Raw genomic sequence first — 18,551 nt, forward strand, 5'->3', positions numbered from 1 at the left:
GGCAATGACTCAGCAATGAAGAATGAATAGGAAAAAATATAGTGAGTTCTTCATTCATTCAAATTACTATTTATTGAGAACTTACTGTAGACTAGACACAGAAAACACAGTGGACATTAAACATATAGAACTTGTTAGTTATGTTTTGTTCAACAGTTGTACAAATCTAAAATTAACAATTAAATATGTGTGTGTGTGTGTTTTTAAGGAGTGGGTAGGTAGGAAGTCTCACAGATGGCAAGTCCAGAGCACAAGCCTTGAAGGAAAATCAAGGTGTCAAAGGCAGAGCACACTGCCCCTTAGCTATTGCTCAATGCACCAGGGTGGAGAGCTGCTGCCAGCCTATTAGATCCTCTCTGCAGGGAATTCGGAATGTGGATTGATCCAAGCTAGTCATTCCCTACTGATCTTTCAAACAGGGGTGAGGGGGGTAAACGCCCCCATGGGGAGCAATTTCTTTAGCTTGCACAAACCTTGTGTTCATTACCAGTGTCCGGGACAGTCTTCAGGTGTGGCTGGGGACTGTGATCTTCTTGTAGGGCCTCCTTAGGGACTGTGCAACCACAAAGGCAGAAGCAGCTCTTGCAGAGTGTGATGACGTTCACAACCTATATTTGACTTGTACTATATTCTCATCACTACAGGGGAAGAGCCCAGTGGGAAATGTGTGCTGTTCTAAATATAGCACCTGCCTCCTATACCTGCTAGATTTAGGTTGAATCTTTCACTGCCTGTGAAGGACTTTAGCAGGCCTCGGTGACCAGAAAGATCTATCCACACTTTCAAGCACAGGAAGGACGGTATTGGAAGGCCTTGGGGTCAGCCCAGGGCTTAAAGTCAGTTCCACTAGAATGCCATTTTCAGAGAGTTTTCATCCCTAACTCTCCGAGGGTGGCAGGCTCTTGCATCAGCCCTGGGACATGTGTCCTCTAGCAGTCGGATAGTTAGGCAGGCACCTGTATATCAATTTGTTGTTTTTCTTCTCAGTTTTCCGGTTTGTAAGACTACCCCGAGCTCTTCAATGTGTTGCTTTTGTTTACATTAAGTGTATGAGGTGGGATGGGCTTCGTAGGCTGGTGGTGGGTTATTACAGCTTCCCAGGAAGGGGAGAAGCCCAATTCCTGCCAGCACGTGGTGGGCGCAGGCGCTTATACTTAGGAATAAATGAATGCATAAGTGAGTGAATGAATATGTCAGTGGACACGAAGCTTTCAAGCTGGGTGCAGGGAGGTGGGGATGTGACGAGCCATCGAGGCTACCCTGCGGCCCTGGCCCCCGGGCTATCCCGCGACACGCGTCCACGCCGACCAGCGGAGGGGGTCCGGCCAGTGGGCGGCGGGGCGAGCTAGCCACGAGGGCGCGCCCGCGGGGTTGGGGCTAAGATGACGCCCCGGGAGCAGCTGAGCAGCGAGGACGCGCCGCGGGGAGGGGCGGGGCCACGGAGCGCGCCGAGCGGAAGGGGCGGGGAGAGGGCGGGCCCGGCGCGCGGTAGCGCGGGCCCCTCAGTGCACAATGGCCAGAGCCGGCGGCGGAGCCCGAGCCCCACCCAGTGCGGAGCGCGCCGCGAGCCCCGTCGCACGCTGAGCGCCTCCGCCCGCCAAGCGCGCCGGCGGCGGGCCATGTACTCGGGGAACCGCAGCGGCGGCCAGGGCTACTGGGACGGCGGCGGGGCCGCGGGCGCTGAGGGGCCGGCGCCGGCGGGGACGCTGAGCCCCGCGCCGCTCTTCAGCCCCGGCACCTACGAGCGCCTGGCGCTGCTGCTGGGCTCCATTGGGCTGCTGGGCGTCGGCAACAACCTGCTGGTGCTCGTCCTCTACTACAAGTTCCAGCGGCTCCGCACTCCCACTCACCTCCTCCTGGTCAACATCAGCCTCAGCGACCTGCTGGTGTCCCTCTTCGGGGTCACCTTTACCTTCGTGTCCTGCCTGAGGAACGGCTGGGTGTGGGACACCGTGGGCTGCGTGTGGGACGGGTTTAGCGGCAGCCTCTTCGGTGAGTTGGACTGGGAGGAGAAGGCAGCCTCCCCTCTGCAAACTTCCACTCCCCGCCCCGCCGCCCGCTCCGTGCGTCCGCCTGCCCCCAGCCCGCCCCGCACGGCTTCCCGCTCGGCCCGGCGCCCCCCGTCCGACCCCGCCCCGCTCCCCGCTCCCCGCTCCCCGCTCGCCTCCTGACGCTGCTCGACCCCAGCCGCTTGTCCGGTGCCTTCCTCTTCCTCCGCCCCCTCCCGCCCCACGCTGTCCACGACTCCATTCCTGTGGTCTCATCTGCTCGTCATTGACCCCAGACCCCAACCCGTCTCCTTTCTTGTCATCTGTTTTTACCTCCTAAGATCACTCAACAAGGCACGAAACCACGGCTTTTTTACACTTTGAGGAATGAGACGAGGGCCTGTAGAGTTAAGAGATTCAAGAAAAAAAAGTGATTAACTCGTTAAAGTTGGAGGGGGTGATGAGATTAGATTAATATACTACTATTTGTTTTCTAAAATGAGAGTGGAAAACTAAAATAGCAATGTGTAAAGAAAAATTTCTCATTAGTACTTGTAAACCTTTGAATGCTTTCTAGGGAGAGGGACAGTTTCATTCAGGTCCTCAGAATGCAAATTGGCATGTGCCCTATAAGCTATTTTTACTATTTTCCTTCCTATAGATGGGTTCCAGCACACCACAATCTCGGGTGAGATTACAAATGGTTCAGCCAGTACCGTCTCAGGTGAACAAATACTGTAATTAGCTCTGCAGTCGGTAGATTTCATTAAAGTAGAACTTGATTGTTGAAGATTTATTTCGACAATACTCTTCTTATGGAAGATTTAAGTTTCACTGAGACATGATGTTTTGAAGGATGATCAACAACTCAGCAAATCATTGAAGAAAGCGTAGGAAAGAAATTATTTTTTGCATGCCTCAGGAATTTCATTTGTAGGGAGATTTGAAATAGAAATGTGTATTTCTCAAGGCTTAAAGTTCCTTTTTTAAATCCGGAAATCCATTGATACTTTATTGCTTTTATATTGGTAGGTTTGGAAGAACAAAATCTTCGTAGAATTATCAAAAGTATTTTCTTATTCAGTAACCTCTATGCTATGACAAACCCAAATATTATATTTGTAATGATTCATTTTTTGGAGTTTTGAAGGAAATAGAAAATGTAGATTTATTTGATTGCTTCAGAGGTTATATTTTCCTTCCTGCCCCTCATAAGCTTTAATCTGATAATTTCATTTGAACAAACATTTGAAATTTAGGGAGGGGGACTGTAAGTGTATGTAGGTTGTGATATGGATGGCCATGGGATTACACTCCTTATATTAATTTAAAAATACCTATCAGGCAATTTATTTGGCAATGCTAAGAAGGTTATTCAAGCCCAAGCCTAAAGTATCATCAGTAGTGTTCTCCGGGGTAGTCAACAGGTGTTTGTTCAGACATCAAAGTTCTTTTTTCCTCGAAGTGCCTTTTCTGTGCTGGAAAATTCTATTTTCGTTCCCGGGAGTTTGAACACAAGGGTGTACTGAGTTCTTTATAAGTGCTAGCTGTCATCCACCCTCTTCCTCACCTCTTTCCTCTGCTGACCCCACCCTCGTGTGTCTCCTAGTCACTTCTCCCTTCCTGTTTTTCTTCTTCACCATCCCTCTTAGGGTCCCAACCCAGTGATTTTCTAAGTTCACCTAGGTTTTTGCCTAAGTGCTGCCCTGTTTTTCAGGGCATTTAGTGCTTTCAACCATGACTTTCTCCCTGTTTTTAATGTAGAGGTGGAAACCCTGGGATAAGAGATTCAGAGACTTTTTTAAGCCCTGGGGGGCAAGTTAGTAGTGAAGTTGGTACAGAGTTTAAAAAGTTTTTAGCAAAGACAATTCCTTTGCCTGGAGTGAATTCCAGAGTTTGTGCTTCTAGATCCAGGTTAAGGATGAAGAAAAGGAGGGCACTTCCTGCATAGTTATCCCTGAGCTAGAACTACCTAACAGTGGAGTATTGAAGGGGAGGACATTTAAAAATGAGGGAAGTAGTTTCTTGATGCAGAGGCTTTTGGAGAGGCTTGCCCTATCTGTTGGAAAGACCATTGGCCTGATGGCACAAGAGTGGGTCCTGTTCCTGATCATGCGGCTCATGTATTGTGTGGGCTTTCCCAAGTCACTTAATCTCTCCAGCCATCAGTTCTCTCATCTCTGTTACTGGGTAGTTCAGCTTAATGCTCTGTAAGGTCATCCTACTTGCTTTGCATTTTGATGACTTCTTTGATATCTGTAGGTTAGAGCGTGCCTGATGTTAGGGCTTATTGACTGTGTCTTCTGCTCTTACTCCTACCCTGAGCCCTATCTTTCTAAGCCAAGAAGCAGCATATACTATGGTTACACCTCTTCAGATACCATCATAGATTCAGTCTCCCTCTTCACACCCTGCTGGAAGAAGCAGAATAAGTAATTCAGACATACTTAAATTTATACTTGAGTGGGCCAGGCAACTGTTTCATTCTGTACTTAGTTCCTGGCTTCTTAGGGAATGCCAAAAATGAGTGGAATCCTTGATATTTTTGAGACAGAGGCTTTGACTAGACAGGACTGTTAGGATTGCCGTTTTAGTTAAACTAAAGGTCTGTGCCCTACGCAATTTAAGTTCCAATTGAATGGCCTGTTTTACCAATATCCAGGATTATTAGTCATCTTGGCCTAGACAGGTCTAGCTTGTACTGATTTATATTTCAGTAGGTTTAACAGTAGCGAAAACCAGAGCTCAAACCAGTGCAGTGATGAATGTTATAAAGTCTAGCAGTAAGGTGTATGTAATACTTTAGCCTAAAGACTTTCCGGTGAGTATGCTCTTCAGTACCTTGGCCGTTCTGCCTCTGGCCACACGTGGCATCACACAGATGCCTTCTGCACATGGAGTGTAACCAGCATTATGCTCAAAGTTAACAGGAGAGCCTTTTTTTTTTCTTTACTTACCCTTCAAAAATAAGAACAAACAACATTAGTCTTGGCAGAGGATGTTTACATAGACCTTTTGCTTGGGATAGAGATTCAGGGTTGCAGAGACAAGCCTTATTTAGACAAGCCTAAATAAGTAGGCATTATTTATGTTAAGATATTTTAATATGAAACCAGGAGTTTTCCTTTTTTACTTACATACTTTTTTTCCTTTTTTACTTACACTTATATACATGTGTACATTCATATACATATTTTTAATATATAGGTTTTCCTCCTCAGGCCTATTCTGTTATGAGCCTAAATATTTTTAAATGGCCAGTTGTTTTACTGAATTAATCCTTTTATTATAATCTTACTAGTAATTGAGTAGAAATAGTCTCATGTTGCTATCATGAGATCCTAAGGTGGTTGTGGCATGAAAAGGTCTTATATTCAGCTATTCGGGAATCACACACAGACTGTAATGGCCACAGAAATATTTTTAATCATGGCAGTATGTACCTAATGTATAATCTGTTTCTATAAACAATGGAGCCATACGTTCCTTTTAGTCTAAGCTCACAGCTGTGTATAGATTTATTCACATGATAGTTTTCTTAAAAGCTAAAGTTAGAGAATTGTATTATGTTATTTCTTCTTTATTTTTGTGGAACATTATGTTCATTCTCTATTACTATGTTGCCTGATTCTTGGGAGGGCTGTTATATCTCTATTGTCCATTTTCAAGAAATTAGAAAATATGTGAGAAAGCATTTAAGACATGCTTTAGTGGAGGTTTATGTCCAAATAAGAAGTCATACTCCAATGGATTGTCATTGTTGCATGAAATTATTTTTCTCTTATATTGTTTACAATGTATTCTTTCTTGAATTTTCTTCTTTCAGAGAAGAGTTCCAGTCACAAATGCATATATGATGCATTTTGACATTTACTGCTAAGATGAAATACAGAAATGAAACCACACATCCATTTTAGTATTCTCAGATGTGATTAGATGTACTTGCTCATGTTTTTATGCTACTGACTTATAAGGAAAAAAATATATTTTAAAAGGGTAACTGTTAAAACAGCTAGGACCTGCAACTTCATTGCTTCTGGGATAAACTGGAACATCAGAAGGACAGATTTTATTACAGCATAATCCCACCTCATTTCTTTCATCAGCAACTGTCACCAGACACTTTTACTTCCTAGAATGGCGGACAGTCTTCCCACAGAGTTTGATGTGGTTATAATAGGGACAGGTTTGCCCGAATCCATCCTTGCAGCTGCATGTTCAAGAATTGGTCAGAGGGTTCTGCATATTGATTCAAGAAGTTACTATGGAGGCAACTGGGCTAGTTTCAGCTTTTCAGGATTGCTAACCTGGTTGAAGGAGCATCAGCAAAACAATGACATTGGGGAAGAAAGTACTGTTGAATGGCAGGACCTGATCCATGAAACAGAAGAAGCCATCTCTCTTCGCAAGAAGGATGAAACTATCCAACACACAGAAGCTTTTTGTTATGCCAGTCAGGATATGGAGGACAATGTTGAAGAGGTTGGTGCTCTGCAGAAAAATCCTTCTTCAGGGGTGTCTAGTACCTTCACTGAAGTTCTGGATTCCGCAGGCTTGCCTGAAGACAGCCAGTCATCAAATTTTAATAGCGATGAAATGTCTGCCAAACACACTCAGAAAAGTGATAGAGAGATTTCACTGGAAGTAACTGATGTAGAGGAATCAGTGGAGAAGGAAAAGTATTGTGGAGATAAAACTTGTATGCACACAGTTTCAGATAAAGATGGAAATAAAGATGAAAGCAAATCTACAGTAGAAGATAATGCCAATCAACCAATTAGAAATAGGATTACTTACCTTCAAATAGTTAAAGAAGGGAGGAGGTTTAATATTGATTTGGTATCAAAACTGCTATATTCTCAAGGATTGCTAATTGATCTTTTAATCAAATCAGATGTTAGTCGTTACGTAGAATTCAAAAATGTCACTAGGATTCTTGCATTTCGGGAAGGAAAGGTAGAACAAGTGCCTTGTTCCAGAGCAGATGTCTTTAATAGCAAGGAACTCACCATGGTTGAAAAGAGGATGCTAATGAAATTTCTCACATTTTGTTTAGAGTATGAACAACATCCTGATGAATACCAAGCTTTCAGGCAGTGTTCATTTTCAGAATACTTAAAAACTAAAAAACTAACTCCCAACCTTCAACATTTTGTACTGCACTCAATTGCAATGACATCAGAATCATCTTGCACTACAATAGATGGCCTTAACGCAATTAAAAACTTCCTTCAGTGTCTCGGACGGTTTGGCAACACTCCCTTTTTATTTCCCTTGTATGGCCAAGGAGAAATTCCCCAATGTTTCTGTAGGATGTGTGCAGTTTTTGGTGGAATCTATTGTCTTCGTCATAAAGTACAATGCTTTGTAGTCGACAAAGAATCTGGACGATGTAAAGCAATTATAGATCACTTTGGTCAAAGAATAAATGCTAAATATTTTATTGTGGAAGACAGTTACCTTTCTGAGGAAACATGCTCAAATGTGCAGTATAAGCAGATCTCTAGGGCAGTACTCATTACAGATCAGTCTATACTAAAGACAGATTCAGATCAGCAGACTTCCATTCTGATAGTTCCTCCAGCAGAGCCAGGAGCTTGTGCTGTACGGGTCACTGAATTATGTTCTTCAACCATGACATGCATGAAGGACACCTATCTGGTACATTTGACATGTTCATCTTCTAAAACAGCAAGAGAAGACTTAGAATCAGTGGTGAAGAAATTATTCACTCCATATACTGAAACAGAAATAAACAAGGAAGAACTTACAAAGCCAAGACTCTTGTGGGCTCTTTATTTTAATATGAGAGATTCCTCGGGAATCAGCAGAAGCTCATATAATGGCTTGCCTTCCAATGTTTATGTCTGCTCTGGGCCTGACTGTGGCCTGGGAAATGAGCATGCCGTCAAGCAAGCTGAAACACTTTTCCAGGAGATCTTTCCAACTGAAGAATTCTGCCCTCCACCTCCAAATCCAGAAGACATTATCTTTGATGGCGATGATAAGCAGCCAGAGTCTTCTGGAACCAATAATGTAATAGTGGCCACACTAGAGTCCTCTGAGGAAGGCAAAAACCAAGAAAGCCCAGAGAAGCACCTTCAAAATTAGAAAAGAGCAATCTGGAAATGCTGTTTTGGACCTCCTTCATGGCATCAGAATATTCTCATTTAAAGGACAGTTTCCCATATGAGTAATTAGAAGTGGTTATATATGTTGAATGCTATGCAGATGTTGTCTTTAACTCTCAGACATTCAGCATTGAATATCTTTGTTAACCTATCAATGAGTGATTTATTGATTATTGAACATTTTGTTTAGAATGGGCTACATGACCCATAATCTTAAAACAGAGTTAGCTGTATTTTAGTATTGGGTATGTATGTAAGGGTTCCATATTAACAACTCAGCTTAAAGGTAATGTTGTATTTGCTAATGATCTTCAGATTTTATCTTTGTCTACAGAACAATTAGTAATACCCAAGTAATAATTACTTTCACAGCTATTATAGTTGCTGCGGCCTGTTCGAATAGTGAAACACACACAAATGGTAAATTATGTGGATCTTTTGCATATAATATAAATGTATAGACATGGTGGTAGGAATAGCAACTAATACAAATGCCAATATGATAATAAAATACGTTTGTCTATAATCGTTAAAAGATTAGCTTTGCATGATGCTTTATTCATTGTGAAGGTCTGAAGTTTATAATACCCACTTCACTCTTGTAACTGATGAGGCAATGACGCCACCACAGTGTTCTGATTTACAAAAAGAATTGGAGTTCAATTAGTAGTTGAAAAACTCATTTTGGGGAGGTTGATTGCAAAGAAAATTTGAAGGATAAGATTTATTCTCATTTAATACTTCAGAAAATTTCTGCAGAGCCCTGCTTTGGCACTTAAAGAGCTTCCAACAAGTAACTTAGACCAAAAGGAAAAATGAAGTGCCCCAGGAGAAGATACTTCATAAGGGCTGTTCTGAAATTCCTAAGGAGAAACAGAGTGAAGCCTTTTTAACCTGGGATTCCAGATAGTTATAAAACCCTCTATAAATAGATTACCCAAGGTTTTTCAGTGAGAATGAAACCTACCACCTTGTTGGCTCTACCACTTTAATTAATATTACTAACATAACTGATAGGAATGAATCAAAGGAAGATTTACCATGCCCTTTTGGTTGTGTCCCACTTCACAAATTGTGAAGCAACAACCTTCTGTAATCTCTCTTGCCTCTTAGCTGTTATCTAGAGTATAGAAACTTTTTTTCTCCCAGAACCACCCAACATCATAAAACTGGTAGTACTCTAATGGTAAAAACCTGTGGAGCTGTCAGAAAACATGAACTTGCTTTTCGTCTAGTCCAGTTTCCATTCCTCAGGCAGAGAATGATGATCTTGTGACAGTTTTTGCTCTGAAACAGCATTTATCATGTGCTTGGTACTTAGTATTACGCTTTCTCATGACAGTTTCTCAGCAATCCTGTGAGGCAGATTTGCATATACCTTCTGTATTAGTCTGTTCTCATGCTGCTGATGAAGACATACCTGAGATGGTAATTTATAAAGAAAAAGGTTTAATGGACTCACAGTTCCATGTGGCTGGGGAGACCTCACAATCATGGTGGAAGGTGAAAGGCATGTCTTACATGGCAGTGGACAAGAGAGAATGAGAACTAAATGAAAAGGGAAACCCCTTTTAAAACCATCAGATACCGTGAGACTTATTTACTACCATGAGAACAGTATGGGGGAAACAACCCCATGATTCAGTTATCTCCCACAAGGTTCCTCCCACAATACGTGGGAATTATAGGAGCTGCAATTCAAGATGAGATTTGAGTGAGGACACAGCCAAACCATATCACCTTCAAAGAAGAAATAGAGAATTATTAGTAATTTGCTCAGAATCTGGTATGTGGAAGAGCCAACATGGGGACCCAGTCTTTTGTGATTCTAAAACCTTTGATCTTTCTACTAACATTCACTGTTAGAAGAGTGTAGGCACTACAGGAAAAAGAAAAAGTGCCCACGAAAATTAGTCGAGCATTCCCGGGGTGGAAAAGCACACACTGGTCCTGCAGCTTATTGAATCGGAGAAATGTGAAGATTAAGATGAACTAAACAAATGTATTTTAGAGCATGGATCTCATTGAAGCAGAATTTGGCTAAGGTTTAAGAAAATGTTCTTCAGTAACACATCTCTTGATCTGAAGATCGTGTTATAAAAAATATTACCAGGCCAAAATTTGTTCGGAATACACTCATTTTTTGCTCCTCTATATGTGAAGAAAATGAGACCAGACAGATTTAAGTAATTGACAACTTACTTAAAGTAGCAAAGTCATGGATTGTATTGACTTTTAAAATATAGTAAAGTCATATTTAAATTTTATCCTAAAGTTTAAATCTATCAAAACAACTGAAATACTTGAAATAGACCTATAAAATAGTAATTAAAATGAGAAATACATAAGATGATAAATAAAATGACGGTGAAGGTATTCCAGATCTACCGAAAAGATTTTCAGTATCACAAATTATTCATAAGAAATCAAGGAAAGGAACAATGAGAAGTTGCAAAAGATGGTATAGCTGAATATAATAGAAATAGGAAAAATTAGTCCAAAATAAAGGTTGATTTAAAAATGAAGAAAATGAATATACTTCTTACTGAATACAAAATAAATGGGAAATGAGAAGTTATACCAATAAAAACATTTAAAAATTTAGGGGATATCACAACTCAGTATAATTTTCTGACAGGTTGGATTTTGACCCTAATGGACTTGCTGGTGAACTTTTTTTTTTTTTTTTTTTTTGAGACGGAGTCTTGCTGTGTCCCCCAGGCTGGAGTGCAGTGGCCGGATCTCAGCTCACTGCAAGCTCCGTCTCCCGAGTTTATGCCATTCTCCTGCCTCAGCCTCCGGAGTAGCTGGGACTACAGGCACCTGCCACCTCGCCTGGCTAGTTTTTTGTATTTTTTAGTAGAGACGGGGTTTCACCGGGTTAGGCAGGATGGTCTCCATCTCCTGACCTCGTGATCCGCCCGTCTCGGCCTCCCAAAGTGCTGGGATTACAGGCTTGAGCCACCGCGCCTGGCCTGCTGGTGAACTTTTAAAAATGTTTAAATAATGTCTATCCATCTATCATGAAAGACAATATGCTTCAGATTGTCTTTTGAGGCAAATATGTTCTGAATACTAAAAGACATTTTTAGAAGGATTTTATTCTCAACATGCAAAATGCAGAATGAAATATTGGCAAACAATAGAGCAAATAATTTACTATCACTCAGGATTATAAGGCTGGTGTTCAGCAGAACAGCCATTAAATCAGCATCAACAGAACACATGGTAAAAATTCAAAGTATTAACTACAGATAACTTTTCAAAAATTGATCATTCACCCTTGATTCAATTATTTCTGGCAATGATTTCATAGACTTCTTGGAGTCTGTTAAGTACTTAAACCAAGAACTACTACTATTCCTACTGGGAAAACAAACATTCCTCAGGTGGAATGTAAACAGTGTTGGCACCATTTTTATATATGTTTAAAGAAACCTGTCATTGCAGTAAAAGCCAGCATTCACAAAATAAGGAAGATAAGGAAAGTAGCGTAAATATTTTCTATTAACATGGCTTTACAACTGCTTAAACTTATAGAAATATACTCACAATAAAAGACTAATTCAAGAAGTTGCAGGATATAAAATTTTTTAAAATATCATTTCTACATCTCAACAGTGACAAACTGCAACTTAAAAAGTGTTTGGTTATTAATATATATGAGACTTTTAAAGAAAGTTATATAACTACATTGAGATAAATTAAGAAAGATACCTAAATAGAAGCAAGTTTAAGGAGCTATATTTTTAAAAATGAGCAAACTCCCATGGGAGCCATGCTGGTGTAATGGAAAAGTAGTACATGGGGAGATGGGGAGTTTTTTGAAAACCAGAATTACAGTTCTCATTTCACTACTTAGCAGTTGTATACTCTTGGGAAAGTCACTCTTAGTATCTATTTCACCATCTACAGAATAGAAATACTTCACAGAATTATTGTGAGGATTAAGTTAGATAGTGTGTATTAAAATATAAAGCTACATCCAAAGGAATGCCAATATGTGACATTAGTATGAAATTTACTACAGTTCATTTAACATTCCAACTGGTTGCTGTGTGTAATGTGGCATAATTGTAATAAATTATTTAGGAAAGCAAGCAAAGATGTAAGTTTTTTTAATTTAGGGGGAAAAAATGGGAGTCTTGCCTCCAAATCCTTAATACATGCTATTAAGCAACCTTTCTGAATATTCTGTGGTGCCAAGAATAAAGTTTAACTAAAACTAATAAACCAATGGAAAGAAAGAAATATTAATAACTGCTGGTGAAAAGACTAGCTAGATGCCAGTGTGGAAAGATTAGATCCACTTTACATATGATATTCCAAATAAATTAAATGTTAAGTATAAAAAGAAAAATAAAGACTATGAGTCTCACACCAATAGTGGTACAAAGGAACTTCATGGCAATTGATAAGGTAGATGAACTAAGAGAAAAAATTTTAAATGTGTAGTAAATAGGAAAAAGACAAAACAAGATGAAATTTAAAAGAAGCTATTTGCATTACACATGGGTGCACTCAATTTTTGTAAAACTATATACATATCCATAAGGGTTTGTACTTTTAGGCACATTTATAAAGAGATCATGTATACATGATACAAAAAATTCTTTGAATGGTATTCAAATTTCTTAATATTAAAAATGCAACTTTGACTTAGTTCATGCTATTGTATTAGCAAAATTGTTTTAATTGCATGTGTCCTCATAGCAGCAGCATTGTATATTAGTAGCCTTTTAAGAGAACTATGTAGAAGACTATAATATAAAAAGGGCTTTATAACCGATCTATCTTTTGACATACTCACTTTGAGTGGCATATGCCTGGGAAAATATTTAAAAGAAAGAAAAGCTATTTGTACAAAGGTTTCTAGCAATTCCAGTCAGATAACCGTTTTTTTTGTTTGTTTGTTTTGAGACAGAGTCTTGCTCTCTCACCCTGGCAAGAGTGCAGTGGCGTGATCTCGGCTCACTGCAAGATCTGCCTTCCGGGTTCACGCCATTCTCCTGCCTCAGCCTCCCGAGTAGCTGGGACTACAGGTGCCACCACCTCGCCTGGCTAATTTTTTGTATTTTTAGTAGAGACGGGGTTTCACCGTGTTGGCCAGGATGGTCTCGATCTCCTGACCTTGTGATCCTCCCACCTCTGCCTCCCAAAGTGCTGGGATTACAGGCGTGAGCCACCGCGCCCGGCCTCACTCAGATAACTTTAAGGGGGAAAAAGCCCAACAACTGGGAAATGGTTAAGTAAATTTGGGTGTATTGCTAGTGCTATCACAGAATGTTATATAGCCATTAAATAATATTGATATATGTAAAATTGTATGCAAAAAAGTGTGAGATTCAAAAATGTTAATAAGAACATAAATTATGTTTACTGATATGTGTGAAAATTTAGGTCTACATTGAAAAGAACCAGAAGATAACATGTAACTCACTTCAGTTTAACATTAGGGATTCTTTATTTTTCTTCTGTTAAATATTGATGTATGCAATAAAAAATAAAAGATTAATTGGTAAAGTGGTTTACTGAACTGGTGAGAAAATTACTGATTTCTTAGAAGTTTCAGAAATTCTATTTTAAGTTAAAATATACATTTCTAGGTGTTAAAAAAGATCATCTTCAAATATGTGTGGCAGAAAGTTTTACAAATCTTGGTGGGAGGGAATTCTTGGTCAAGATGGACTTCATAATTTATTTTTTCTTAGTTGATCACCATTGAGGAATAGTAATAGAAATATTAGTAATACATTCTAGGACACAGGCATGAAGACATCATATACTAATTAAAATATGCCCCTAAATGCAGACATGTCACTTGGGAATCTTAAAAGCCATGGATTCGTAGATGTGACCAAACCTTGTTTGCAGAGAGACCTGTGCGAAGGCCAGATCTCAGGGGACTGAGGATGTGACAGACCCTTTCTTCCAGTCAGCCTGAGAGATCCAAATCAAGGTGATTTAATTTAATAAACATCCATTGAACACCTACTGGGGGTTATGAATTGGCATTATTCTGGGAAATTAGAAATATAAAAATAAGTGCTCTGTACCTGACAAACATTCTGTTGGAATGTTTACCTTAAGGTAAGGTCATTTTACCTTAATGAGCATTTAAGACATTTTTTACCTATCTCACTCCCCACTGTAACTAGCACTTCCTGTTTCCTGGCAAAAGAAAAAACAAAACAAGTCTCTGCCTTGCGCATGGCATCCCTTTTAAAAGGTGCCAAAACTTACTACACAGTTGAAAACAGGTGGCTTAAAGGTTAAAAGCCGAATCATTTAACACTCTCCGAAATCTATTTCGGATGACATTCAGTGAGTTAAGTTTTTCAGATTAATCGGAAATTTTTTCTCTTTCCTGGAGAAGGAGCCAAGATGAACTCCAGGGGATTGAGTCCAGGAGCCCAGGACATCAAGGGCTTAGGGAGAGGAAGTGTAAAGAAATTAGATCATAAAGTTTCAATACCAAGAAATTCTGATTAAGATTAATTTTATTTGCCTTCATCTCGATGGATTAAGTGAAAGTCATGCTCCTATTGCATGGAGGTAGCTGCTTCCTCTGAAGATTTTCAGATTTTTATTTTAGTATTTTTACCTCCATTATAAAGAGGCATTTGTAGTGTAGTTCATTTCGTTTTAACCAACAACCAGATGTATTCACATTTCAACAGCAGGGGACACAGTACTTCCAGCTTTCTGTAAGGCACAAACAGTACAGAAGCTGAGTGATTCACCTGAAAGAATTTGGCTGTAACAAAAATATGTGACCACAGTTCTGCTCCAGCATTTGTGGGTATGCTTTCTTCCTGACAACTACATTTTCTTATGTGATCCTCAGGACAACCGTGTAAGGTAAGAAAGGGCAGGTATTTGTACCAGTTTTTTTTGTAGATAAAACCTGGAGGAGTTAAGTGACTTACCTGGACTCTCCTACTTTGTATTTAGACCCATTAATGGGAAATGAAATGCTACTGTTTTGCTTTGCTTGCATCTCAAGAGTGATTTATTACATGTAAGAATATATAACACATAAAGCACTATTTAAAAAGCGGCGGCTTCTGGAACTTTAGAATAGATTGACTTTTCAACAGATAGCAAAATAATCCTATAAATTACAATTTGTATAACTATAATCAAATGGGCCAACTGTGATTGAGAGAGGAGAAGGGAGTTACTAAGTTCACTCCTGAAATCAGAAAAACAGTTTCTTTATTCTGATATGTCAAGAGCTTAAAATCTTTATATATAATACCTTCATTGGTCCCTGCTGATGTCCTATGATTCCTGGCATTTGCTTGTTGCTAAATATATATTTAATTCTAATACACTCTGGACAGCTATTTAATAATAAAGGCATACATATCAGAGGAGTGACTGGATTCAGAGGTGCAGGGTTGACAGAGTGTAGCAGGAAGATGAATACCTGATTATAATTCAGTCAGAATGAGATACATATGTAGGCATTTTATAGTTTTAAATAATCCTTCAGGATACTAGTACAGTGTGTTTTATGCCAGTTCTTTTTATTACACATCATATAATTAAAGCCCTTGAGTTCTCTATTTCTGCTCATTTGAGACTTCTACCTGTTGCTTATTCATCTCTGACATAAAAATAAGTATTACCCAGTATGGGGAAACTTTATTTTCTATCATTAAGTTAATTTTACTATATTTGTAAGTTAAATTTACAGTTAAAGCTTGTGTAACCATTGCAGTATTTTACCAACTATAAAGGAAACATTTGGGGGAATGTACTGGCTGAGAAGGTGCTTGGAGTCTTGTTTTTAGGCAATTAATAATACAGTTAATTTCCTAAAATGATTTAAGCAAAGTATTATGGAGAAACGAGCTGTACATTGTTCTGTTCTCATTTTATAACTACATAACATTATTTGTAATGGCCCCTGCTGTTAAAACGTAAGTACCAACCAGATACTAAAAGTAAAAAAGCAAAAGATGAGAATTGCACTGGAAATAGTTTGTCAGGAGATTGTAATCTCCTTTCAAACAAAGTCTATGTGTATGGTACCTCTGCATTCCCTGCAATTGCCTATATATCACAGGTATCTCCAAAACGATTTGCTAATTGAAAGACCAGCTAGCAGTTTCCAGTGGCTCTTTTCTTCTATGTCATCCTCTTGCCTTCACACTCTTCTAGGTTCCAACCTGAGGAACAGAGGACTGCTAGGACCCATCTCTGGTAAAATATATTGCAATCATAGTCCTGGCTTCTTGTATTATTAGTACAGATCATTAGTTTTAGGGTAAGTCTATATGAGTCAATAAAGCTACTTAAAAATAGTGCACATTTAAATATAAGAGGTTCCATCTAGATGATTTTGCTAATTTTCTCCCATTAAGGCAGTGATTCTCATACCAGAGTGTTTGGCCTTTTATTGGCAAAGTCTGGAGACATTCTGGTTTTCACGTCTGGGAATCAGATGCTACTGGCATTTAGTGGATAGAGGGCAGGGGTGTTGTTCAACATTCTGCAATGTGCAGGTCAGCTCCCTCATAACAAAGAACTATCCAGCCCCAAATATCGATAAGTGCCAAGTTGAGAAAAACTGCACTAGAGCAAGTGTTGATTATTCATAAGGAGTCTGCTTTCCTCCTTAGGTTTTCTGACCCCTATCAGTGCTTCTTCAACAGGGTCATTGTTGATGGAAACTGCTGTCTTTGCTGCTCCCATATAGGTCCCCCAGGTCCCCACTCCCTTCCCTCACCAATCCACAGTGGCTTCCTTCTGGTGGTTTATTATAACACAGATTCCAAAACAAAAGTCGGAGAATTAGAGAATATTTTTCATCCTGCCCCAGTTTGGTATAGGTTAGAAATTTGCAAATTTTTGTATTTTTAAAATACTTTTATCCAGAAATACAGTTCCTCTGCAAAGCAATTATATTAGTAGAAATAAGAAGCAATCTTTCTATGCATGGCAACTACCTCAAAATCAATGTAAAAACATTTTAGTATACTGTTTTTGGAAGGTGTGCTATTCACTTGACACACTATTGGCATATTAATCAAATTACATGTATATAACAATATTATGGCTTCAGAGAAGCCTATTCAAGACTAAACAAACCATCCATAATTGTACACACATTTGCACTCACTGGTGGTTCACCAAGCAATGAGATAGGCAGCAGCTTGGCATTTTGTAGATGGGTATTAACTATAGAAAATAATTGCAATGGAATGAGTCATTATGCTTAACACAGGTAAGAACTTTAACTAGACACTGCCAAGTGAAGCATAGGGTTCAATACAATGTAGTATTTGTTGAGCAAGAACCATGTCCCAGTTTCTGTGCTAGACTCTGGGATACAGAGATGAAATTGTAACTAACACTTAGCACTAACTGGATGCCAAGTGCTGTTCTTGCTTGCTATATTTATTTTATGTTATCCTCATGAAAACCCAATTGGGTAGGTATTTTATTATCCCCATTTTGCAGACGGATAAACAATGTGAAGACAAAGAGCTTGACCAAGATCACACAGCTGGTAAGTGGTAGAAGTGGGCTTCAAACCCAGGCAGTTTGATTCCATCACCCCTAAGCTTAGTGCACATGCTATACTGAGATATGATGTGGTGCCTTTGGAGGTGTCTGGTGAAGTCCAGGAACACTAGTAACTGTTTATGTGCCAGGAACTGTTCTGATTTCTTCACACATTTTGTCTCCATTTTTAAAGCAACTCTGTGAGGTAGGTATTAACATTTCCATATGTAGATGAGAAATAAGGCTCAGTAACTCTCTGAAAGTCAGAATCTGTAAGTACTGGAACGCCCAAGCTATTGGGCCTGACATTGATGCACAATTAACCACTATATTAATCAGGCTGTGATCATTTTTACAGTATATAAACAGAGTAGTCCTACTAGGGAAATCTAGGAATGCTTCAAAAAAGAAAAGGTGTTTCTGCTTAGCCCTGGTGGTTGAGAAGGATTTCCGTGGGCTGATACGAGGAACAACACTCCGTGTAGGAAGAATAGCAGAAACAGGCATGGAGGCATTGAGGACACAGTCTGCATGGCAGGAGCATGGAGTGCCGGACCTGGCATGGGGAGGCAGGACAGGTGGAAGAGGGTCCACAGTGTCGGGAGCGTGGAGTGCCCGGCCTGGCGTGGAGAGGTAGGACGGGTGGAAGAGGGTCCACAGTGTCTGGAGCGTGGAGTGCCTGGCCTGGCGTGGAGAGGCAGGACAGGTGGAAGAGGGTCCACAGTGTCGGGAGCGTGGAGTGCCTGGCCTGGCGTGGAGAGGCAGGACAGGTGGAAGAGGGTCCACAGTGTCTGGAGCATGGAGTGCCCGGCCTGGCGTGGAGAGGTAGGACGGGTCGAAGAGGGTCCACAGTGTCTGTAACCTTGAATAACTTGTTAAGATTTGAGGACTTTTATTCAGTGGATGAGGTACTATG

The 18,551-nt window shown here is 40.1% G+C and overlaps 2 protein-coding genes across 4 annotated transcripts in view; both read left to right on the top strand.

Annotated features, from left to right (window-relative positions):
• Positions 1-1,504: 1,504 nt before the first annotated feature.
• OPN3 (opsin 3) overlaps positions 1,505-18,551 on the top strand; it is a 47,228-nt gene continuing 30,181 nt past the window's right edge. Inside the window, exons 1-2 of one of the 3 annotated variants that reach the window (XM_077986016.1) lie at positions 1,505-1,992; positions 5,815-8,654. In XM_077986016.1, coding sequence (XP_077842142.1) covers positions 1,620-1,992; positions 5,815-5,855 — 414 coding nt within the window. In that variant the 5' untranslated portion in view covers positions 1,505-1,619 and the 3' untranslated portion in view covers positions 5,856-8,654. Of the gene's footprint in view, positions 1,993-5,814; positions 8,655-18,551 lie in introns of those variants that run through there. The other 2 variants (XM_077986020.1, XM_001094239.5) reach the window with 2 other exon arrangements.
• CHML (CHM like Rab escort protein) lies at positions 6,126-8,654 on the top strand. The gene has a single exon (XM_077986001.1). The coding sequence runs from the start codon at positions 6,126-6,128 to the stop codon at positions 8,097-8,099; it is 1,974 nt and encodes a 657-aa protein (XP_077842127.1). The 3' UTR covers positions 8,100-8,654.

The sequence above is a fragment of the Macaca mulatta genome, chromosome 1 (assembly GCF_049350105.2).
Source record: "Macaca mulatta isolate MMU2019108-1 chromosome 1, T2T-MMU8v2.0, whole genome shotgun sequence".
Taxonomy (NCBI): domain Eukaryota; kingdom Metazoa; phylum Chordata; class Mammalia; order Primates; family Cercopithecidae; genus Macaca; species Macaca mulatta.

What these genes read in the sequence shown, in the direction of transcription:
- CHML (XM_077986001.1), top strand. Translation starts at nt 6,126, where the DNA reads ATGGCGGACAGTCTTCCCACAGAGTTTGATGTGGTTATAATAGGGACA.